Source organism: Lutra lutra, chromosome 7 (assembly GCF_902655055.1).
Source record: "Lutra lutra chromosome 7, mLutLut1.2, whole genome shotgun sequence".
Taxonomy (NCBI): domain Eukaryota; kingdom Metazoa; phylum Chordata; class Mammalia; order Carnivora; family Mustelidae; genus Lutra; species Lutra lutra.
In genome coordinates this window covers 126,946,461-126,972,494 of record NC_062284.1, presented here as the reverse complement: position 1 = coordinate 126,972,494, position 26,034 = coordinate 126,946,461, and the positions used below count along the sequence as shown (strand labels likewise).

At 35.8% G+C, this 26,034-nt stretch overlaps 1 protein-coding gene across 11 annotated transcripts in view; it reads right to left on the bottom strand.

The window, feature by feature from the left end:
• CEP128 (centrosomal protein 128) overlaps window positions 1-26,034 on the bottom strand; it is a 404,915-nt gene that overhangs the window by 294,580 nt on the left and 84,301 nt on the right. For all 11 annotated transcript variants that reach the window (XR_007128480.1, XM_047735544.1, XM_047735551.1 and 8 more), the window contains one exon: window positions 19,984-20,135. Coding sequence is in view for 10 of the 11 variants with exons in the window: in XM_047735544.1 (XP_047591500.1) it covers window positions 19,984-20,135 (152 nt within the window). In the remaining variant the exon portion in view is untranslated. The remainder of the gene's footprint in view (window positions 1-19,983; window positions 20,136-26,034) is intronic.

The following is a 26,034-nucleotide window of genomic DNA, read 5'->3' as shown; positions in this document are numbered from 1 at the left end:
GATCTAATAAGCTTCGAGGGGTAATAAACTGTGGGAAAGTGGAGAGGAAATACATGGGGGAATCTAACTGAAGATCAGGGTTATTTTAGGTTCCTTTGTACATATCCACTTTGGAATCAACTCCCAATCTCCAGTGATAAAAAAATGTTTTCTTCCTGGTAGAGGGAGTGTACCTTCCTCATGGGAAATATTATGACCTTCTTTAGGTAGGAAAAGAGGTCAGAGTACCCTTTCTGCATCTACTGTTTCTCAAGTGCCTTCAGCTCACAATAATCAATATGCCAAAGTGGAACATTTGGGGATGGTACATTCTGATCCCTTTCACAGCACCTTACCAAAGGTTTATAAACGCTCCAACTCAATCTAAAACTTTACACATTTCTCTTTTTTTTTCCTTTTTTCTTTTTTTTTTCACATTATCTCTTTCTCCTTCTTCAGGTGGGAAAAATGTTAATGAGTAGTTGTGTTGAGGGTCTCAGGTTTGCTGATAACTAGAAGGATTCACCAGATTCAGCATATAGTCATACTTATGTTGAGATTTATTAGACTGAGAAGATAAAAGGCAAAATCAGCAAAGGGAAGAGAACATGGGGTATAGTCCAGTGGAACCCAGGCACAAGCTTCCAGGAGTCCTCTTCCTGAGGATGAGGACGAACTCAATTGTTCCAGCAGTGAATTCTGACAACGTGTGTGAGGTACTTGCTACCAGGGAAACTCAATAGAAACTCAGTGCTCAAAGTTTTCATTAGAAGCTAGTCACTTAGCTATTATCTGCCTAGTATGGACCAAAATCCAGACTACCAGAAGGAAAGTGGTTGTTCAGCATAAACCACATTCTTTGTACAAAAGGTCTAAGCACCATGAGCTACACCTTATCATTTAAGGAAAGTTTCTTACTTGATTATCATTAAAGTTCCCAGATGCCAAACAAGGGCCTATTTTGGAAGCAGACCCAAGGAAACAGTCTCTGGTCTACTTTGTTAACTCCTTTCTTTGCAGTAGTAAAATGGCCAAGGAATAGACAGAAAGGAAAAGAATCTATTAAAGAATGCATTATAGCTGCATTTAGAAGATGATAGAAAAGAACTCTCTAAAAAGAGATACTCTATTTTTAAATAGTATGGATAGGATCCATCATAAATTCTAGCTTTAACTGTTCACACATCTAAGATCATAATTTCACATATGTGGATTACAAAAACAATATTTACCAACTTGAAAATACAAAAGTGGAAAAACTTGACTAGCTAGGAGAATAATGGAATAAATTTATAGAATTAAGAAACCAGTTCCGTCTAGTATGTGAGGATCTTCCTACCTGCCTTTTTATTTCTCATATTCTTCAAGAATTACTAAACCTACATTGGAACAGTTCCCATTAAAAGACAAAAAGCAGACTACTATGTAGGTGACAACAATGATTATTTGTTCACTGATATCACTAACATAGAGTATAACACAATTTTTCCAGTACTCTTATTTGATAGTCAGACATGCATACGAAGGATTGGGCACTTTAGGGAATATTTAAAAATGAAAACTTCATCCCAAATAAGCCAGGGTCTCAGAATATTTATTTTAAATAAACCTTTTCATCTAGTATTATGTACTTTGTATGAGACCTTTAAGGGTAATGAGAAAAGAGCCATACTTTAATGACTCAAAAACAACATCCCAGGGAAATAGTAGCATATCAGGGAAAGAACATGAATCACAGAGATCAAATCCCAGCTCTGTCACTCTATGACCTTAGGGGAAGTGTTTACCATCTGTGAGCCAAGGCAACTAAATTTATAAAGAGGACTCAATAACATTTACATATCAGAAGAATGACGACCTACACAAAATCAATTGGATAAACAACTGAAAGACTCATTGATTGGCACACTTTACAAACTCAACAATGGCAAGGTTTATTGCTAACTAGAAACAACATTAAAATTAGAGAGGTAGGCACCTGGGTCGCCCAGTCAGTTAAGTGATTAAGTGTCTGCCATCAGCTCGGGTCATCCTCCCAAGGTCCTGGGATCAAGCCCTGAGTTGGCTCCCCACTCAGTAGGAATCTGCTTCTCTGTCTCCCTCCCCCCTCCGCATTACTTGTGCATGTTTTCTTTCTCTCAAATAAGTAAATAAAATCTTTCCAAAAAAAATTAGAGAGTTAATCCAAGGCCTGTATTATAAAGATGAGGAAATTGAGGGACAAGGAGATAATCAATCCAAGTTAAGGGAAGTAGTTTACAGCAGAGAACCACAGGTCCCCAATATTCAAACTAATATTCATTCCACTTCACTGTATTACTGACTTGGATACTAGCCAAACAACCTCTTAAATAATTAAATAAGCTACCATGTTCTTTCCTGAGATAGGAGGAAATCCTAAATAGGAATTACACAATCTCTGAGGCATGGATGTTTCTGCAACATTTTTAAAACTGAGAGGAAAAAAACAAAAAACAAAAAACACAGAATAGAGGTGACTTGGTTAAAACAAAATCAGGCATAGGATAGTTTTCCCCTTCTATATTCAAGACACTGGCTAGGCACTGAGGAAAGTATTAGATGAGAAACACTGATTGGGACAAATATGATCAAGTAGGAGGGAAGAGACATCACCGTTAGCTAGTAAAGTAGAAACAGAATTTAAGTTAGTAAATTTAAGAGAAACTACTCTGATCATCAAGAACTCATAAAGAAAGGCATATAAAATAAGGAGACAATGAGCAAACTCAAGTGTGAAGAAGAGAAAAGACTGGGTCACTGACAAAGGACAGGCATTTAGGACCAACAGTAGCACTGGCAAGAACCACAGACTGGGCCATCAGGGCTATTCACGGAGAGTAAAAGTTCAAGAGGGCCAAAAAGAGATTAAAAAGGAAGGTCAGAAACTAGGTTGGGAGAATGCTGAAATCCAGTTTAAGCTTTCAAAAGTTTTTTAGCAAGGGAATAACGTGATCAGATATGTGCTTGAGAAAGATTAATCACCAAAGGACATTATGCTAACACTAGGATATTAAAATATTATAGCAACATTAAAAATAATTGAAAATCATCTTTTTAATGCAGGAATGGACTGTTAGAACCGATTTTTTCTCATCTGAATTCAATTTCAGCAATCAAATTCAATAGAGCTTGCTTATAATAGGTAAGAACCATCTATGGCATTCAAGAGAATAGGGGGAGAAAAAGAAAAACACCACTTGTCAGTCTCATTCTTTCTGAGGAAAATACAGGTATGTTTCCATTTAATCCAATAAATATTTACTGCACTCAGCAACAACCAAGCTGCTAGAGACACAAAAAGATGAATAAGACAGCATGGTTCTCCATTCTACTGCTACGGAGAACCATATAGTGTGGTTAGGCAGACACCTAACAGTTATTTTATTTATTTATTTTTTAAAGATTTTATTTATTTATTTGACAGAGAGAAATCACAAGTAGGCAGAGAGGCAGGCAGAGAGAGAGGAGGAAGCAGGCTCCCTGCTGAGCAGAAAGCCCGATGCGGGGCTCGAACCCAGGACCTGGGATCATGACCTGAGCCGAAGGCAGCGGCTTAACACACTGAGCCACCCAGGCGCCCCAAAAATAAATGTAATACATATGAGCAATTTTTTTTTCTCCTGTATTTCAAATTCTGCCTCTCTTCCCAATTTATGCTACCTAATCTTATACTTACGATTTCATTCTTCGGTGTCTTCATCTGTCCTTATCTTTATAGAACGTTTTCTAACAATGATTCTTTGTCAAAAAGAAAAGAGCCCTGAGCTAACACCATTAGGTGATGGCTAAGAGAACAAAAAGAAGATAATTAACAGTTCCTAGTGAAAGTAATAAAGACAAAGAGCAAACATGGGGGGCAGGAGGGAAGAGGCAGAAACATAGCTAGAGAGAAAACGAATGCCTATGCCAGCCAATCTCAGAACTTAAAACAACAGCCAACACCACTAAGGCAAGAGTATGCACAGCACTCTTGTCCTCTGTTTCCCTTTGGTGCCTTCTTTCATGATGAAAGTGCTCATAACATTGGTGCTGGCAGGGGAAATGTGGTTGAGAGGAGAATGGGGAAGAAGGAAAAGATTAACTAGAGAATCTGATCAAATAGACACCTCTCCCAAAAAGTCTTTTGTGAGAATTTCAAATAACTTGATTCTGCAATATTTGAAAAAGAATGATCCCAGATTAGGGGTAAGCCAAATGGAAGTACAGTCATTTGTACATTTCTTTTAATTTTTATAATTGCTAGCCTTTGAGTTTTAGATACATCAAATATATGGTATAACAGAAATACGAAAATGCACACATCACACAATTTTTGGTTTGATGTTTTCTCACACTCGAGTAAGCATGTATATTGTAAAATTATGTGTTTGTATTATACTCATTTTATCAAAAATTTAAAAACAAGTTTAAATATTAATTATTATAAAGATTAAGAGTTTTTATAGCTTGCATTGATGACAAGTTCATTTTAAGAACAAATGTTCTGATTCCCAAGTCTCCTTGGTTGGAAATACCATGCTTAATTATAAAGTTTCTCATATGAACACATACAAACCACAATAGAATGATGTGTTTTACAACATAGTTTCTAGAAACCCAGCACAGTGAAAGTAGCAACTACCCTATCAAAATGATACACTGAAACAAAAATGATATTTAAAGCATAAGCAAATATAAAGCTCAATTCTTTATAAGGACAAAAATGGTGACATTAAAGTTAATAAGTAACAAACATGCCTCAAGGAGAACACGTTTAAAACAGAACTCAATTATCTTAACACTGACTCTGAACAAAGATAAGACTAATTCCAGCCCAAAATATGACTTCCTTAAAGCAGACACAAGATGAAAACACTAGCTGAACAAGGATATTATATCCAAAATGAGATGCAAATATCTCAGCAAGAGGACTGATTCAACTGCAGAAAAAAAAATTAAAATTTTATTTATACTTTTTGTATTTATTAAAATTAAACTCTTTTCCAGCATGTTGGAACATTTTAGGTTCCATGTGACAAGTTAACTGACGTGTATAGATGATTTACTTTTAAGTAAGCTAAAATGGACAGGAAGCTTTAAAAACCTGCAAATAAACTACACATTGAGGGGTACCTGGGTGGTGCAGTTGTTTAAGTGTCTGATGCTTAGTTTCAGCTCAGGTCACAATCTCAGGGTCATGAGATTGAGACCCATATTGAGCTCTGTGCTCAGCGCAGAGTCTGCTTAAGATGCTCTCTCCCTCTGCCCCTCCTCCCCATGCTCACTCTCTAAATAAATAAATCTTAAAAAAAACACACACACACACACAAAACAAACTACACATTGAATATAACATTACCAGTGTATGGATAGGTATTTGTAAATGTGACATGAGGATTAACATGAATTCAACTAGCATTCACAGAGTGCCAACTATGGACACAAGGCTAGGCTCAAGGGCTATGAAAAATACAAGGCAAGGTCATGTTTCTCAGCTAAAAGAAAACCTGATTACTGGCACTGTGGTTTATGACGTGACTGACAGCAGTCAACCCCTATCCCTACCTCCACCTAATATACTCTCCTATTCCATAGAGGCTACAAAACTCAATGTTTAGCACTCACTTAAGCTAGATTGGGGGTGGGGGGTGGCAAATTAGACTCAATACAGAGAGAATTAGAATGTAGAAATGAGGTAGAGACAACATAACTGCTAATTTGGCTCTTTGCTACCGGCCAGCAAGGTCTTAGAGACAGGATTTATTTTGTTCCACAGTGAATATTCCCTTGTGAATATCCCCCTTTGTGCTATCCCTTCTTAGAAGCCTAAGCAAGGCCACATCCGCCAGTATTATTATAAACAACTATTGCATAAAATACCTAGAGCAGTTCTATTTCCCACACTAACCCTAACTGATGTTATAAAGTTTTGCTTATACTGTGTAAACAAAAGAACAGATTTAATAGGATTTCATGTGAAATTCCCAGCCTCTCAATTAAGCCATGCCCCATTCACCTCTATTGGGAAATTAGCCTGACATATTCTTGCATGTTTTGATAGACTCATTCATTTCTGTATAATTTAAGTGTTTTATGAACTGATAGTGAAAGGACAACTAATCAATTTTCCACAGTCAGGAGAATTAAGGGAAGTCTCTGAATAAAAGAACTCAAACCAAGCAAAACAAGCATGGTAGCCCCGAAATACAGGTACAGGAAGCTAGACTGGGCCAACACTCGTTGGGATTTCACTATTTAAAACTTTTTAAAGTCATGATTGGTGGAAAGCAGAATATACACTTAAAATCTGGGAGTCAATTTTTCTTAACTCAAGCAAAATACCTATTAATAATCTTTAAAAACTGATTCAAACCCTTTTATGAGTTAGGGATCAGCCACAAAATATCAGGGGCTACTGTAGTAACCACGTCACAAATAATGCTTCCTTTACAAAAAGAATCTTCTGTCTTTTTTAGCCTTCTAATTTGACTACGTATACTATTTTCATTTTCTCTTTGCCAAATGAAGCAGGGACACATAAAAAGACATTAATCCCAAATAACAGGTTCCTTAGTCTTTCTCAGTGATTAAAAATAATTATTTCTCCACAAATCCTAGAACATATCTGCTTCCTACAACTACAGTTTCCTTGTACTTTTTAATGAAACATGATACTAAGCTTAAGCAAAGTACAGAAAATAATGTTCAATTAATTAAATACATTCATCTCTTTGTGAAGAAATAAAATATTAACTTCTGTTTCATTAACCATGATGTTCACTACATGTAACATTTTAAATACACATTTCTTCAGAGTGTTCAACTTATTACACAAGGGGACACATAATTAACATCTAGGCCCCAGCAACACACTGGGGAAATTCTGACCCTGGCACACATCTCTCAAGTACATTTGTGTTTTCTTCGTTTTTCTCACACTCTATTAGACCGATAATTTTAACTCTGCAGCTCTAATGTTTAAACTAAAGCAGGCACTTTGGGAGAAGAAAATGTGAATATAGATAGGATAAAACCATTCTTCTTTCAGAAGACTGGTATTTGGAACTGCTTTTGATTGGATGCAACAACCGCTGATTAACACATTTGCTATGAAATGCAATAGGACAAAGCAGGTATCAATAAAAGACAGACACCTGTGTCTTACCGGTATTGATTTGGCCGCTGAGAGGACCAAGATAAAGTACACAGTTCAACTAAAGAAATAGGTCATCTCTAATTACATTACATATAGTGAAAAGAACTTAAATGTAACCTAACACTTAATATTATTGCTCTACATCGTTAGAGAGTATTACAGTTTACTGGAAACAGATCAGACACATTATCGTACATGATACAATAGCACTGTGTACCTGAGAGAAATCAACTTTTCTTGATTTCTCAATTTTGATTTCTTGAGAGAAATCAAAGCTAAGGAAGCCTAAATGAGATAAAAGAGTCTTTTTTTTTTTTAAGTAAATACGGTTTCAAACAAAAATAACAATCCCCTGAGACACCACCCCATATCCATTAGGATGGCTACCATTAAAAAAACCAAAAGCCAAGTAACAAAAACAACACAAGTGTTGATGAGGATGTGGAGAACCTGGAACGCTTGCGCATCGTTGGTAGGAATACAAAATGGTATAGCCACTGTGGAAAAAACTATGGTGGTTCCTCACAAGATTAAACACAGAATTACCTCATGATCTACTAATTCTATTTTTGGATATGTACCCTCAAAAATTGGAAGCAGAGTCTCAAAGAGATATTTATATACTCATGTTCATAACAGTATTATTCACTGTGGAAGCTAAAATGTGGAAGCAACCCAGGTCTCCATCAACTGATGTGTGGATAAGCAAAATGTGGTATATACTTAGAATGGAACATTATTCAGCCTTGAAAAGAAAGGAAATTCTGTAATATGCTGCAGTATAGATGAACTTTGAGGACATCATGTTAAGCGAAGTAAGCCAAGCACAAAAAGACAAATACTGTATGATTCCACTTATATGAGGTACTCAGAGTAATCAAACTGATAAAGACGAAGTATAATAGTTATAATGCTGGTTGCCAGAAATGGGGAGGGGGGGTTTGGTTAGGATGGGGAGTGGGAGTTATTAATTGATATGGAGTTTCAGTGGGGATAAGGATGGATGATTGTATAATGTAAATTTATTTACTACCACCAAACTGTACATTTAAAAATGGTTAAGATGCTAATTTTTTGATTTGTATATTTTACTGCAATTTAAAAAAAAAGAAAAGTAATATACCCTTTTTTGACTCCAGTGGATTTTCTAGGAAGGGCTGGCTATATGACAGATGTTTCTTTAATCAGCTCTTGACAAAATCCAAGACTACCACAATCCCACCATACAGTCATGTCATATTCAGACCAAGTAAAATCAGCATGCTTTCCATACCAATGGGAATTCAAGACATGGCTCCTAATCCAATTTCATAGCATCCAATCACATTCCCACCTGTTAAGTTTCACCTATATTTAAGTAAAATTAAAAAGTCACACTGACCTCATTTCAAGTGCTCTATGACTACAGATGGCTAACATGTTGAACAGCACAGATATAAAACATCTCCATCATTGTTGAAAGTGCTACTGGACAAAGCTAATCTAAGGCAACCACTGATTCATATCAACATGACTTGATATTCTTTACAATTTTTCTTCCCCTTTGTATAGGTAGAGCTCCTTTCTTGTTCTTAATGTTGATTATATAATCTTTTAAAAAAATTAAATTGCATAAATTTTACCTAAGAGTGAAAAAAATTCTATTTTTTCTCAAAAATCAATACTTAGGACATATATTTTGTGGATACAATATGACTGAACATGATTCAATGGCTTGGTTTTACTTTAGATCTGATCAAAGTTCATTTTATTTTGATATTTGGTTTCAATTATTATCCTAGCTGAAACACACCTGACCTGTTAATGTTAATAATTTACCTAGAGATTGTGTGGGTTTTTAAAAATATCAATTGGAAATAAAGACAACATTATTAATTCCTTTCCAAACAGATACTTTTCCTTTACCTTGAATTACTGCCTAGACAATTAGCCCTATTACATTGTTGAATAAAAGGGAAGTGTCTGCTGCATTTCCAATCAGTACTTCACTATTAAGTACAGCGTGTACTATAGGTTTTTAGTAGATACTCTTTGGTATCGGGAAATTTCCCTCTCTTCCTTTTTACTAAATGTTTAACTCTTTTTACTAAAAGAATTTTAGTAAATTTTAATTACTAATTAATAGATGTTGAACTTTCATAAATACATTATCTCTATCCATTGAGACACTAATATAATTTTCTGTTATACTGACTACAAGTGTTAAAACAACCAGGCACTGCTATAATGAACTGAATATATAGGAATAATACATAACCATGATACCAGTCTTTTGTTCCATATATGATCTGTGAATATCTTCCCCCAGTGTGGCTTGTTCTTTTCATTTTCCTAATGCAGCCAAGTGCAAGGAAGAAATTTTTAATTTTGTTCAAGTCTGATTTATAATAGTTTCATTTATGATTCATGCTTTTGGTGTCCTAGGAGGAATCTTTGTTTACCCAGTGTTGTAAGTCATAATACAGTCATAGTAAGTACATAGTAAGTACACAGTAAGTCAAGTAAGACTTCTTTTGGAAGGTTCTGCTGCTGTTGTTATTGTTGTTGATGTTGTTGTTGTTGAGTAAACTCTACACCAAACGTGGGGCTTGAACTCACAACCCTGAGATCAAGAGTCATATGCTCTATTGACTGAGCCAGCCAGGTGCCCCTGGTAGTAATTCTTTTAACTGTTTCACTTTCTTCCTCAGTATTAGTTATATACCTATTACTCTTCTTCTAGCAGTTACCATAAAGATTACTATATGCATCCTTCACTTACTAGTACATAAAGTAGATTACTAATTTTACAGCACCCTTCAATGAGAATCAAAGACCCATTAGAGGGGACATCATCCCCCAGATGAGTGGATGGAAGCTCTATTCCAAATAGACACAGCCAAAGAACTGAGGCTCCCTTTTCCCAACCAGTCCCCCCGCACGGGGCAGAAGGCATCATAAACTTAGATTGCTCCTGTCCCAGTTCTCTCATACAGTGAAGGTTCTACACAGAAGGGGCTAGCTAAGAGATCATGGACTACCAACCCACTCAGCACCACACCTGAAGAGCTGGGGTATCACCCCAGAGGGAAGCGGGCTATAGTCCCTCAACCCAGCTCCAGTACAGTGACACAGAGGGTCTATTAAGAGGAAGTGGGGGGAGGGTGCCTGGGTGGCTCAGTGGGTTGGGGCCTCTGCCTTCGGCTCAGGTCATGATCCCAGGGTTCTGGGATCGAACCTCGCATTAGGCTCTCAGCTCAGCGGGGAGCCTGCTTCCTCCTCTCTCTCTTTGCCTGCTCTCTGCCTGCTTGTGATCTCTGTCAAATAAATAAATAAAATCTTTAAAAAAAAAAAAAAAGAGGAAGACAGAAGTTATATAAACAGAGAACCGACAGTTCTGACTAAGGGGACTGACTTTATTTGTAACAGAACATAAAGAAATTACAGTCTGAGGATGATATCAAAAAACAATAAAGACAGCTAAGAAGAGCATTCTTGGAGTCAGAAAATGCTTCCAAACACTGGCAACACCATACTCTTACAAAGAAGCCCATCTCTAACTGCATCAGACTGTGGTACAATTTATATCCCAGTGAACATAAGAAGGAAGGAAGGAAGGAAGGAAGGAACGAACGAACGAACGAACGAGCGAGCACTCAGCAATTAATGGAGAGGATAACACCTAGGTGGGATAGCAACACAGTCAGACTAGACAGAAGTTTAATCGGGAGATCAGGGAACTAGAGAGTGAAAGAGAGCCCAGCTAAAACCACAATCATCCCTGCTGGTCATGGAGACTCTGCACATACTGAAGGTCGCACCCTCTGAGAAGCAACATCAGAAAATGCACACTGCAGGGAAAATAAGTTCCACTGAGCTACTCAGGTCAATTCACTAAACTAATAAAAAAGCAAATAGTAACAGCAAACCACAGAAGGTATAGAGTTCGTATCCAGACTAAATACATTATATAAAGTGTCAAATTCAACAAAAACCAGTAGACATGAAAAGAAATTTAAAAGTGTGACCTATTCAAAGAAAAAAAAGACAATTGAAACTCCCTTTGAGGGGGACCAGATTTTGAACTTAAAATTTTGTTAAAAGCTACTGCAAGTGTGCTCAAAAAGCTAAAGGAAACCATTTTTTTTTAAATGAAAGGTATCTATGATGATAATATCATAAAGAATAGCAATAAAAAGACAGAAATTTTTAAAAATGGAAATTTTGAAATTGTAAAGTCCAGTAAGTTTAATGAAAAATTCACTTGAAAGGCTCAATAGATTTGAGCTGGCAAAAATAATAATAAAAATAAAGAATTTTTTTAAAAATCCAAAAACATAATTTTAAAGATTTATTATTTGAGAGAGAGGGCATGTGAGGGAGAGGGGTAAGGGGAGAGAGAGTCTCAAGCAGACTCCCTGCTGAGCAAGGACCACCCACCACGCACACACAGGGATCGACCTCGTAACTCTGAGATCATGACCTGAGCTGAAATCAACAGTTGGACGCTTAACCAACTGAGTAACCCAAGTGCCCCCCAAATCCAAAAACTTAAAGATAAATCAGTGGTGATTATGCCATCTGAAAAAGAGAGAGGAAAAAAGAATACAAATGAACAGAACCTCAAAGAAATGTGGAATACTAACATACCTGCAGTAGAAATACTAGTTGTAATGGAGAGAAAGAAACAAAAAATACAAGAAAAAATGATGGCTAAAAGTTCTCAAATTTGAAGAAAAACATTAAGCTATATTGATGAACTACAAGTAGGATAAATACAAAAACCCTCACCCAAATATATCGGAGTCAAACCTGAAGGCAAAGACAATAAGAAAATCTGGAAAGCAGCTAAAGAAAAGTGGCCCATCATGAATGAGGAATCCAACAGGATCAAAAGTTGACTTCTCATGAGAAACAAGGAAGAACAAAACCAGTGGGATGGCATATTCAAAGTGTGAAGAAAATCAACTAAAATCTTATATCCAGCAAAATTATCTTTTTTTTTAAAATGAGGTGCAATAAAGACATTTCAGATCAACAAAAAATGGAGAATGTATTGCTAGCAAACCAGCCTTACAAGAAATATTCGAGGAAGTTTTTCAGGTTGAAAGCAATTGATATTCAATAGTAATTCAAATGAACACATATAAAGAAAGAGTGCCAGGAGGGTCCAGTGATTCCACAACCATGGTCACAGATGACCGTACCAATGAATTAATGCTGAACCTAAAATAGCGATGGCTCAAGTTTTCTTATCTTTGTGATCTAAAGAGTCTCAATGACCGCATCAGTTTGGTAACAGGTATGAAATCTGTTTTGTCCATGAAGCCCAAAGGGCAGCTGTCAAGATAGTTTCTCGCCTCCCTACATTAAACCACCCATTTGAGTGTGTTCCAGTTTCTTGTAACCTAGAAGGAACTAACAAATATAACTGGACAATGTGATGTAGTAATTCTGTAAAACTATTAAACCATTGTTCAGATTTTCAATCACCAAATACCAATTTCTATTTAAAGGTATTTCTGCTGCTTTTTGTCTTTTGATGACTCTTTGTTTTTACATTTATTGTTCTGTCCTCAGAGGATGGGGGCCATCTTGGTACAGTAGGGATGGGTGCTCCTCATGCCCACTTCCTAAGGTTCGGACTCCCCATACCCCTGTTCCCCATTCTAAGTCTCACTATGATTCATGCCCATCCTGGCTTTTCTTTCTTTCTTTCTTTTTTTTTTTAAATTTCTTTTCAGTGTTCCAGAATTCATTGTTTATGCACCATACCCAAGTGCTCCATGCAATACGTGCTTGAAGTCAAACTTCAGACCTAAATGTGAGTTCAATGATTATAACTTCACTGCGGGCAATGAATATTGCTTTCATTTGTGTACCCCCAGACTCAATATCTAACAGACTCTTAATCAAAATTTATTGAATGAAAGACTGAATAAATTGGGTTTTTCTTGCCAATTAGAAGATAGAAAAACAGATCATTAGACCAGAAACCAAACCACATATTAAATTATATAACCTAAGCATACATATGGATGGAAGTCTCATAAAATCCTTCGAGGAATAAGGAAAAAAATGTATCTAATTTTTTATTAAACCCTACCTACCTATCCAGCTCTTATAACAGTTACTATATATTTTGGTTCTCAAATTTCTATTCTGTTTATAATGTCCTGTTCTCTGCTAAAATTAACTATCTTATTATCTAATTTCTTAACATATTAATGATCCATGTTTTAAAGGTGATTTCTGTTGACTCCAACATCTGAAGAGTCTATATGCCTACTTCTATTTCTCGCTTAGATCTTGTTTTTTAGTAATGGGTTTCCTTGATAGGACTGCTAAGTTTTGATTAAATGCTAAACACTGTATGACAAATCACAGAAATAATGAGGGCTCTGGAGGATGATGCCTTCCTCCTCAAAAGATCTGCTTTTGTTTAGATGGGCAGTTAGGGTAGGGACAGATAATGTCACAGCAGATTCCAAGCTATGCTACAGGTTTTGTGACTGTTGGTGCATTTCCAGCTTACCCAGACTCCTAGGGTTTAGCCCTTCAGGTATCCCAACTGAAAGTATGGGATGATTAGCATGGCCATTCTTCTTAAAGACATGACTCCTCCTGTCCTTATACCCTGGTAACTCTCTGATAACTTCAAACATATTTTTAAAAATATATGTCTTACCCAGGTTTTTCTAGTTTTTTCCAGTAGGAAGTTTGCTCTACAACAAGCTAATCCACCATTAATAAAGACAGAAACTGTTCGTTAGTCAGAATTGCCAAAAGTTTACCTAATTTGTTAATCTTCACTAAGGAAGAGCAAACTATAGCCTAACAACATCATAGGTTCCCCCCAAATAAGTACTGTATCACATAAACTCACACTTCATGCAAGGAAAGTAATAGAAATTAAATGTGTTTAATACATATGAAAAAAATTGCTAACCCTGACCTTTGCTTATGTTAGCCATATGTTACTTACTAAAACCTTTCTTTTGCAAAGATAATTTATACCATTCGAACATTTGAGTATAACAGGCCCACTGTTTTCATTAAGGCTGAATATAATCTCATTTCTCCTTATAGAAAGCTGCCTGAAAACAAAAATCTAAAACACAATTTAAGTCTTCACTTAAAATGATAAAGCTATCAAATTAAAATCACTGTAAAGGTAACTATAAAGGCTATAGGAATAATGCATGAACAATTAAAATGTGTATTACAAAGTCTACTTTATATCCCTTTAACAGCATTTGTAGTGGTCAAGAAATGAACAACTATGAATTACTAAGATTCTGCAAAAAATATTACCTCATTTGTTACATATCACCTATTTTTCCATAGCAAGTCCTTGAATAGTTATTCCCAAAGGCATGTTATCTTTATAATTGCTTTTAACATCAAATCTATCTATAATTAACATAAGTTATCAATGCTTCATTGTTCTGTGAAGAAGGTAGTTTCTCCCTCTCCCCCACCCCGACTTCATGCGCGTGTCCACGGATATGTGCACACACACACCACAGAGACACACAAATGCCTACATGCTCAATTTATACATAAAACACATGAGGCAAAAATTATCATGACTTCAGAAAATAAAGAATTTGAAAATTTACACTTTTATTCCTGAATTATTTCCTTAATGACCTTACTAAATAGTAAATCTTGGTGATGTCTTAAAGGAAAATTTAAAATAATTGGTCCACTTCTACTTTCTGGTTTGATGAAAATACTCATGCAACTCTCAGTTACAAAAAATAGAAGAGCGGCCTTTCTTCACAATTCCAATATTTCCATATAGATGAATGATTTGAGAACTAATCATCTTCAAAGTGTAAAAGTTTACCTAGTTTTACATGTAGGGCATATCTGCCAGTAGTCATCTTCATGAAGAACTTGGAGCATAGAGCATTTGTGGACTTAGCAATCTGCTTCAATGTCTGTTAATTTGGTTAGTAACAGAGGCAGACCTCATCTCCCTAGGTTCAACAGTTTTAGCCTGCCTATACAGTTTTGCTGCCAATATTTTTTTCTTTATAATCTGTGTATTAAAAATTACTTAGTACTCAGTACATTATTTTACAACAAGAACTTGGATAAGGAAGAAATTATCAAGATAAAAAAGAACAGAAAATTACAAACAGGGCAAGGTCTCTAAGAAGGACTTTAAAGTAGTATTGAAGGGGGCATTATTACAGAAGAGGGCAGCCAGCTTTACATAAGAAATGCAAGAATCTGGGGCGCCTGGGTGGCTCAGTGGGTTAAGCCGCTGCCTTCGGCTCAGGTCATGATCCCAGGTCCTGGGTTCGAGCCCCACATTGGGCTCTCTGCTCAGCAGGGAGCCTGCTTCCTCCTCTCTCTCTGCCTGCCTCTCTGCCTACTTGTGATTTCTGTCAAATAAATAAATAAAATCTTTAAAAAAAAAGAAATGCAAGAATCGAGAGTTTATCTTAAAAGCATATTAAAAGGAACAACCTTCCTTCTGTTCCTGAAGCACTAATCATCAAGAAGAAAAGTTATTATTGATTATCATTTCTGTTTTCCACTACCCTCTTTTTAAAAGTAAATTATGGCATTACAGTTCCAAGTTTCTGCTAATGAATAATCATGTCAGTTGTCACTCAATTATCACTTTCAACATTTAATCTAAATTATGTACAGCACCTTGTTTTTTTTTCTTTCTTTGAAGTTCCTCATTGAATTTAAAAGTCAAATTTTTTTCTTCAAGAAAAGTACGTTGATGGAAGATGGAGGCTGAGATTAAATCAGGGGGAATCATTGATCAAGGATACTTGGAATTCTTATGAATACAAATAGCCTATCAAGGTTAATGAGGTTCAACTCAAGTTTAGAAAAAGAAAAAACTGTACTTAGTATTTTCTATGCATATACAGATTTAGGGTTTTTGGTACAATTTGAAAGGTAAATTATGCAAACCCAAACTCAGCTTTCATTCTGCTTTTTTACAAGCTCTTTTCACTGTTTTTCTCCAGTGTAAAACAACTGCTTAAAATATATAGTCTGGATCAACAAAAACTAAGGCAATTAGTGAGAAAGAGCAAAGGTCCCCTTGAATACTGACAGACAACTCTTCCAGAAATTAATGTGCTTTTAAAGAATGGCCAGACAACAAAAGTTAGCTTTGAAAAATAACCATAAAAAGTGTTCTACAATTTACTACTTCAGTCAACAAATACTAACTGAGTCCTAATATGGGTAAGACACTGTCAAGGGACACAAAGAAATACAGAGATAAGACCTGGTTGTTGTTTTTTTTTTTTAATTTTTAATTTTTTATAAACATATAATATATTTTTATCCCCAGGGGTACAGGTCTGTGAATCGCCAGGTTTACACACTTCACAGCACTCACCATAGCACATACCCTCCCCAATGTCCATAAACCCACCCCCCCTTCTCCTAACCGCCCTCCCCCCAGCAACCCTCAGTTTGTTTTGTGAGATTAAGAGTCATTATGGTTTGTCTAAGACCTGGTTCTTAACACATACTCATTTATGACCTGAAAAAGGATATATGTATTTAATTCATAAGTAGCTTCCAGAATGCCACAAGTCTGAATTACAACATCAGTGCATACTGGTAAATGGCCCAGAGCAAAATCTGCACAGCAACATATCAAAAGAAAATGCAAACAGAAGGGTAAGCATCAGAGTGAAGGCAGGGGAGACTGTTAGAAAGACAAAAGAAATGAGTTCAACATGCTCCAGAAATAAAAACAAGATCTGGTGAAATAAACAGATCCCTGGTTACAAGAACCCTGTTAAAGAGAGGTAGAGGGTGGGAGAGCCTTACCATAGCCAGGAACAAACAGTCCCTTACACATCATTATTCTCTGATTGTGTTTACCAAGCAACTTTTTGGTTACTAATTTATAAAACCCAGGTATAGAAAATTGGGAGACTGGTGCCTTGCATAGAAGTGTTTAAATATCCATATAGAGCCCCCACAGGGTACATCAATGAGCTGGCACTCTTTTATACACTGTCTTCTGATGGGTTTGTTAGTATGAACCAGTCTCCTGGGCCACATTAATTCTAGGACACAGAAAATTCAAGTTCCGAGATGTAAGAACAAGACCTTGAAACATGAGGTCTTCACCAAGGTAAGGATATCAAGGTCAGATTTGTCTTAGGGGACTGCAGAAGAAGGCTGCCCTGTCACTATCTCCTTCATTTCAACTCATTTTGAAATTTTAAAGACATATGCCTAGATACTTTAAGGCAGTGTGAAAAATGTGCAATAAGAATATTAGTGATTTGAGTAAGAGGACAGGGTACAGAAGGAAGGACTTTCACTTATAGCTGCTATAGTAGAAGGCGGCTTCAGGAAGGAAAAGGCTTAGGATTTCCACAAAAAGAGGACATTACAGAAACAGTGAACTATGGGAACAAAGAAAAAAGAAAATGGAAATGAGTAGGAAAGTTTAAGAGAAAAAGACTGTGTATAAGGTTTTAGAGGAAAGGTCTTAGGAAGTTGAGATTAAAGAGAAAGAGACTAGTGATTGAACAAACCACAAGGAAGAGGACTGCAGCAAATGTTTTGGGGTCTAACCAATACTCACATTTTGTGCATGTTTTCTTATTTATATTCAGTTTTTAAAAAGAAACTAAAAAAGATTAATATTCATTATAGACTGCATAAGGCAACACCAATTGTTTTTCCAAAGAGAGAGAGTGAGCACAAGTAGGACAGAGGGAGACAATCCTAAGGAGGCTCCAAGCCCAGCACTCAACCCAACATAGGGCTTGATATAATGACCCTGAGATCATGACTCAAGCCAAAACCAAGAGTCGACGCCTAACCAACAGCCACCCAAGGGCCCCCAACAACAAATACTTTTGAAAAATAAAGCAGAAACCAAATGCTTTTCAATTAAATTTCAATCAAATACCCAACAGAAGTCACATTGAGTGACCCATGACTGTTATCTTCACAAAGTCTACTCTAGACGTCATTTTGAGAAAAGCTTGGAGATATTCAAAGGGCCTTCACTAGGTATGAAATGCCATAATCAGAAGCGTCACAAAATCTGAAAGAATGGATATAAAATTTAGGTAATTATTTTATTGTTAAAAATAAAGTCAAGAGGAAAAATAAAACTGGTTAATGGGAATTTCTTCCAGAACAAACAATGTCTTTTTTTTTTTTTTTAAGATCTTATTTATTTATTTGAGAGAGAGGCAGTGAGAGAGCGCATGAGCGAGGAGAAGGTCAGAGAGAGAAGCAGACTCCCCATGGAGCTGGGAGCCCAATGCGGGACTCGATCCCGGGACTCCCAGGATCATGCCCTGAGCCGAAGGCAGTCGTCCAACCAACTGAGCCACCCAGGCGTCCCTAAACAATGTCTTTTTGTAATTCCTTTTTGATGGCAACTGGGAGAAAAAATATTTCATCCTCCAAAAGGAATTTGAATCAGATTTGAGACAAACTCAACTTTATGCATCAATTTTAGAATGTCACACACACAGACAGAGAAATTTTCCAGCTTTTGTTCCTTGCCATGTCACCTCCACCTAGAACAATGCCTGGCATGTAATAAACAGTCATTAAGTATGTAGTATATGAGTAAATGTTCGATCTCTCTGTCCAACTGTCTTTCACATCCAAACCCTTAAAACCAATCCAAACTAACCCAAGAGAATGCCAACTCTTTCCCTAACCCAGGTGAAAATGTTAAAAGAGCCATTGTTAGGACAAAGGGAAAGCAGGCTCTTTGAACAAGAGAATTATTAGATTATTATAATTTTTTAAATGCCTATGAATGTGAGATTTTTTTTCATATGATTCTGCAAGTGGTAAATGAAATCAAACAATGGAAAGGAAGGGAGGGAAGAAGGACAGAACAATATGTGGTTATAAACAGCTTAGCAAAGTGATTTCTCTACCTTTGATACTTATTAGCATAGTATATTTTTAATTTTTAATATTTAACTTTGGAAAAATAATATTTTAGCACTTTTGTCATCAGGATCAAAGACTAAAATAATACCCATGAAGCAAACTTTAGAAGTCCTACAATTACAACTGTTCTGATAATATTTCTGATAAATATTTACTATGCATGTAGAGGGCTTTGTAAAAAGTATGCCAATATTTCATTATCTTCATAATCTGAATCTTGATCCAAATCTAAAATACATTTTCCACTGATGCACTGACAAGATGAAAGAGAAACTCAAACTGCAGTAACATCAAATATTTCCTTTGGATTATATAAAGTTAGGTGTCTTTAACACCAATTTTCTACCTTTCATTATAATTTAGAAAATTATTCAAATGTGGTATCTTATTACAACTAGAATACAACTCCACTAATAAAAACAGATACAGAAGAGGACTGCTACATATCTATTTCCAAATGTGTCATCCAAGTTTGATATAATATACATAATTATACTGGAATTAAGACATTTATTTCCTTTTTATAAAGTTCTTTCTTTTGATTTTAAATAGTTTTGAATAACTATCCCAATTCTGCCTCATGTAGAGCTGTGGGAGATTTAAAAACCTTTATGGTTCCCTTTTTGCTGTGCCAGTTTCACCCCCAAAATAAATGATAATCCACCATCCCTTCAAGAAAGACCCCTTCTATCTGAAGGAAGGGCTCGAATGCCACGACCAAAAACTATTTTCAAGTTTAATAGGTTCCTGGCGTTAAGGTCCAAAGGAAAGAGAAATGAATCCATAGACATATCTATGTATAATTAAAGTAGTCATCTACATAACTTTACATTATGCTAGAGTTCATAAAATACCACAGACTTTCTATTAAAACTTCATTAAGCAATTCTCTGAAACAAAACTAAAGTCCTTTGAATACAACTTAAAAATAGCAGAGTCACCTCTATTTGTGCTGCAAACTGTGCTTTCTCCTTGTCTCTTCGCTCCATGCACCGCTTCGCTTCCTCTAACTCAGATGCCATTGCGCTGAAGTTCAGCTGCACCCTCAAATCTGACATCTGCTTCTCCAGATTCTCTTTTTCCTGCTCAACCCCTTGAAAAAGAAAAATGTAAAGCTTGATTGTTGTTCTTTATTCACAGGAGAATGTACTTTCAAATGGTACAAAGCCTTGATGTTCTAATATTCCAGCTAATATAACCCACTTATTAACACTGTCACTCGCCAGACTTTTCAGAATTTGCCAGCCTATTGTTTCAAGTCTCACTCAGTATTCTAAAATACATACACTGATGTGTTATCCAATATTATTCTACTTTGATACTAAAACTCGAAATGTTATCGGATTTCTAGTACAACTAAGCTCAGGAAAATCCTACATGTTTTTCCTTTGGCTTTCATTAAATCTCTACCTCCAAATTCTAACACACAAATACTAAAAGAATGTTCACTTAAGTTATACATTAGCTGAAAGTTACTGAAGTTGACACACAAAATAATTCTTTCTTGCAAAAGAAACAAATGATACTGTTAAATCTCTGTGTATGATCACTAACTAACTTACTAATTCTGGAGACTACCGCCTGAAATTATATCACTGAACAATACAGACAGACTTAGTATTTAATTCAACATACTTGGTCTGTGATGCACAGGACACTGTAATATCATCTTCTTCAAACATAAATTACACAAAAACCTTTTCTCAATAACCTTACACTCTAAGAATAGAAATAAGATATATAAACCACATCCTTAAGTCTAAGATGCCAAAAATTGGAACATGTATTATCAATTTAACTGTTTTTCTACTAGTTTCCTTTCCAGAAAAGGAAAAGAAGGAAACACTAGCAAATTAAATTTATACATCATTCATAAGACACATGTGAACGTAAGAGATACCAAAGTGTTCAAAATTGTACATCATGGACATACATGGGTGGAAAATACATACGCATTTTAATAGCATGATAAAAGCAATGACAGATACTATACAGATATTTTATAGATACAGTTATCATACAAAAATAGTACAAAGGATAGAGTGATTAACTCTATCTTGATGGAAAAACTCATGTAGAAAGACATAGAAAGTAAGTAAGTTAGATTTAAAGAATACATACAGAATGTCACCAAGCAAAGGAGATGGGGAGCTGGGGTGATAATTCAGGGAAAGGAAGCAGCATAAGGCACAGAGGTACAATACTGGATTTAGTTTTCAGATAATTGCACTCAGCACTTCCACATAGCTACCACAGATGAGGGAAGGAAGAGGGACAGTGAGCAAGGTGTTTACACATTGCTAGGGAGCTTAGAAATTATCTTATAGACCAGGAGTTAGCACACATTTTCTGTAAATGGTCAGATGGTAAATATTTTAGCCTTATGATCTCTGTCACAACTACTCAACTCTGCCGTTGCGTTGCGCAAGTAACCTGGACAGTGACTAAATGAATGGGAACAGCTGTATTCCAATAAAGCTTATTTACAAGCCTGGATTTGACCCTTGGGCCGTACTCTGCAAAATTCTGCTCGGTTTCGAACCTGAAACTAGGCATATTTGTTTATGTGTAAAAGTATTTATTCATTTTACAAATACATATTGTAAATTTTATATTTAGATAGGTATAAATAGGCATATGTGTGTGCATATAATATATATCCTTAGAGTGTCTATCTTAATATATAGACATATATTTCAGGATATATATTAGAGTATCTACAAAGTAATAGGAAGATATATTATACAAAATATGGAGATATTAATACATATGAATACATGTATAAATACATATACATAATTTGTGAAACATATTTAATGTGGAAACATAGTAATTTGATAAGTTTCATAATCTAGATGCACATAAAATGGTATGGATATATATAAATATATACTTAGGCACACATACATACATATATAATGAAACATTTAGCAAAATTAAAATACTCAAAACGTAAGATATAAAATAAAAATCGTGTCACAAACACTCTCCTCTCACACCCAGGGGATTGTCTCACACACTTCACTTTGAAGAACACTTGCTACAAACATGATGGGTAAGTACAGCATAGCAGTTCAGAATTCAGGTTTGGGGAGAAAGAGAATCAGGTCTGTTACTTCCCAGAACTATGACCTTAGGCAATCTCTTTGTTCTTCAGTCTTTTTTTCCCCCCCTAACTCATTCAAATGAGAATAAGACTAGTACCCTTCTTATAGTGTAGTTCTTAGAACTTAGAACTGAAGTTCTAAGAACTAATGAATAGAAAAATGCTGCATATATAGTAAGAGCTCAATAACACACAGAGAAAGGTTTTAAGCAAGAGTAACATGAATGGATCAGAGAAAAACAACTATCATATGATATCCCTGATATGAGGAAGTGGAGATGCAACGTGGGGGGCTCTGGGGGGTAGGAAAAGAATAAATGAAACAAGATGGGATCAGGAGGGAGACAAACCATAAGAGACTCTTAATGTCACAAAACAAACTGAGGGGGGTCAGGGGGAGGGGGGGTAAGAAGAGGGTGGTGGGGTTATGGACGTTGGGGAGGGTATGTGCTATGGTGAGTGCTGTGAAGTGTGTAAACCTGGCGATTCACAGACCTACCTCTGGGGCTAATAATACAATATATTTTTATAAAAAAAAAATTTTTTTTAAAAGAGTGACATGAATGGTTTGTGGCTTAGAAAGCATCCCTTTAGTAGCAGCAGTTTCGAAGACAGATCACAGAGGAACTAGAATAAGTTAAGAGGGTAATACAAAGGAGACAAAGCATGCCTAAACTGGGACAGTGGGAATAAAAAAGAAGATGGGCCAAATTCAAGAAATACCAAGATCTATAAATAGGCAAGGACGAAGCAGACGGAGGAGAGAAGGAATAATTTCTGATGTTCTTTGTAATCAAGTCTTGGCTATTTGGATAAAGGATGGTGGCACAAACTGAAACAAGAAATAAAAACAGTTTTTGAGGAAAGGATCTGTTGACTGGTGCATTCTGTGGAATAGCACATAGAGATGTCCAATGAGAGACTCCAACTGGAGGGCTAAAGATTAGTGGACTCAAGATTTCATTACAGGTGACAGCTAAAGCATAAGATTTAAATAACAACCTCTAGGGAGAAATATTAAGTGAGAAACCCCATAAAGATGATTCTAGACAACACCCAGCATTTAAAAGACAAGCTGTAAACAAACAGAAAAGATTCAAACGAAAAGAATGAAAACAAGGAACTCAGAAGAACCAGGAAAGAGTAGAAACATGGAAGTCAGTTAAAGAGTTCCAAGAAGCAAGAGGAAAAAACTGGGATCAAGTTAAGAAAAGTAATAGCATGATTCCTTTGACTTTGACTCAGAAGACTACTAGTAAAGTAAGGTCAATTTCATGTTTTATTTTTTCAAAGATTTATTTATTTGAGAGAGAGAGAGAGGGAGAGAGAGAGAACAAGCAGGGGGAGTGGCAGTGGGAGAAGCAGACTCCCCGTAGAGCAGGCAGCCCAAAGCAGGGCTAGATCCGACGACCCTGGGATCATGACCTGAGCCAAAGGAAAACTTAACTGACTGAGCCACCCAGGTGCCCCAGCAAAGTCAATTTTAAAAACAGATGTGGGGGGTGCCTGGGTGGCTCAGTGGGTTAAAGAGTCTGCCTTCAGCTCAGGTCATGGTCTCAGGGTCCTGGGATCGAGCCCCGCATCGGGTTCTCTGCTCAGTGGGGAGATTGCTTCCTCCTCTCTCTCTCTGCCTACCTCTCTGCCTACTTGTGATCTCTGTCTGTCAAATAAATAAATAAAATCTTTAAAGAATAATAATAAATAAATAAATAAAAACAGATGTGGAAGTTATTTTGCAACCAGTGGAGGAACAAACAGCAACCAGAGTGTGACTACGAGTGTGATTTCTTATGCAGATTAAAAAAAAAAAAAAATACAGGTATTCATAAAAATGAAAATTTTAGAACATTAAGAGAAGGTGAAGAAGTTCATTATTATACTGATATGAGACCTTCCAGATATTTTTAAACCTTGTAAGAAGTTAAGGAAAGTGACATTCTTCTAGTCTTCTAAGACTTACACCAACAATAACTAGATTTTTTATAAGGAAAGAAAACATGTAACAAATGTACCACAGTCTTTTTCCAAACAAAATAAGTGTTAAGTGTTACATAAGTCTTATGTGCATCTCTCTGAAAATTTGATGAATAATCAAAAACCTTGGGATTTTACTTTTAAAAATAAATTTGAAAATATTTGATGTCAAAATATATTTCAGTTATATCACATGAAACTTAAGTGAACTTAATGGCATGCAATTATGTTAGGATAGGTATGCCAGAATTTGCCTAGTGAATATTTTCTGGCAATGTGGAAATTCTAACTTGGGCAACATACTGAGTTATGTGTGGGGAATCTGGTAAAATATTTATCTTTCCTGATTTTGATAGTACACCAAATGCTCACAAGAGTTTCTCCAATAATTCAGATATTTGAGTAGGAAGCTTCCTTATGGAAATAATTTATAAGCTGAGCAATCTGGACTAGTCTATTAGAAACCATTATAAAATTTCAATATTACTATTTCTGTTACATGTAAACTTCCAAAAAGAAATACATCTAGACTCATTAAATTCCACAACCTAAATGAATACCACCACTGAAAAGGTATTCTAATATTTCTCGAACACAAAATATTCTTAATCTACATAAGAAAAAGCCGGTCCTATGGTTCATGACCACTTTTGCCAAATGATTAATTTCTGTCACAGATCTTGATCACAAAAAAGATAGGATCTCAATTTTAATTGTATATATTTCATATTGGGATAAAAGAAAATGAAAACATAGGTAGGGGTACTCCAATTTAAGTACAAGGAGAAGTACACACACACATTTAGGCATGGAAATAAGCAGCTGGAAAAAATTCCACTACTAGCTTTGCTGGCTCTTTCTAGGAGAAAGCCCCCATGAGATAAATATGTCTGAAATGTGTTTAAAAATAAAGCAGAAGAGAGATTAAAATTGGATGTTAATATCAGCAATGAACAAGTTAAATCTGAAATTAAAAACATAATACCATTTACATTTGCATCCAAAGAAAATACTTAAATGTAAATCTAACAAAATCTGTATGACAAAAACTATAAAACTCTGATGAAAGAAATCATAGTTGAAGGAAATAAATGGAGAGACAGTTCATGTTCATGGATAGGGAGACACAATGCTGCCAAATGTCAGTTCTTCCCAACCTGATCTACATATTCAATGCAATCCCAATCAAAATCCCAGCAAGTTATTTTGTAAATATCAACAAACTAATCCTAAAAATATATGGAGAGGTGAAGGATCCAGAACAGCCAATGCAATATGAAGGAGAAGGACAAAGCTGGAAGACTAACACTATCCAACTTCAAGACATACCATAACGCTACAATAATCAAGAGTGTGGTAAGAACAACAACAAAAAATAGACAAATACATCAATGAAACAAAACAGAGGCCCAGAGATAAACCAACATCAAAGCAGTCAACTGATCTCTGACAAAGTAGCAAAGACAATAGAGAAAATGTTGTTTTCAACAAATAGTGTAGGGCTGAACAACTGGACACTCACATGCAAAAAAAAAAAAAAATCTAGATACAGACTTCTGGGCATGGAAATAAGAATTCCTTTTACAGGAGTTAATTCAAAATGGATCGCAGACCCAAATATAAAACACAAAATTACAAAACTTTTAGAAGACAGGCAAAGTTGTGGATGACCTTGAGTTTGATGATGACTTTTCAGGTAGAAGAGCAGAATTATCACCCATGAAAGAAATAACTGCTAACCTGAACTTCATTAAAATTAAAACTTCTCAGTTCTGCAAAAGACACAGTCAAGAGAATGAAAAGACAAGCTACAGACTGAGAAATTATTTGCAAAGACATAGGTTGTTATCTAAAATATCAAGAGGACTCTTAAAATTCAACAAGAAGCCAACAAACTTGCCTAAAAAATGAG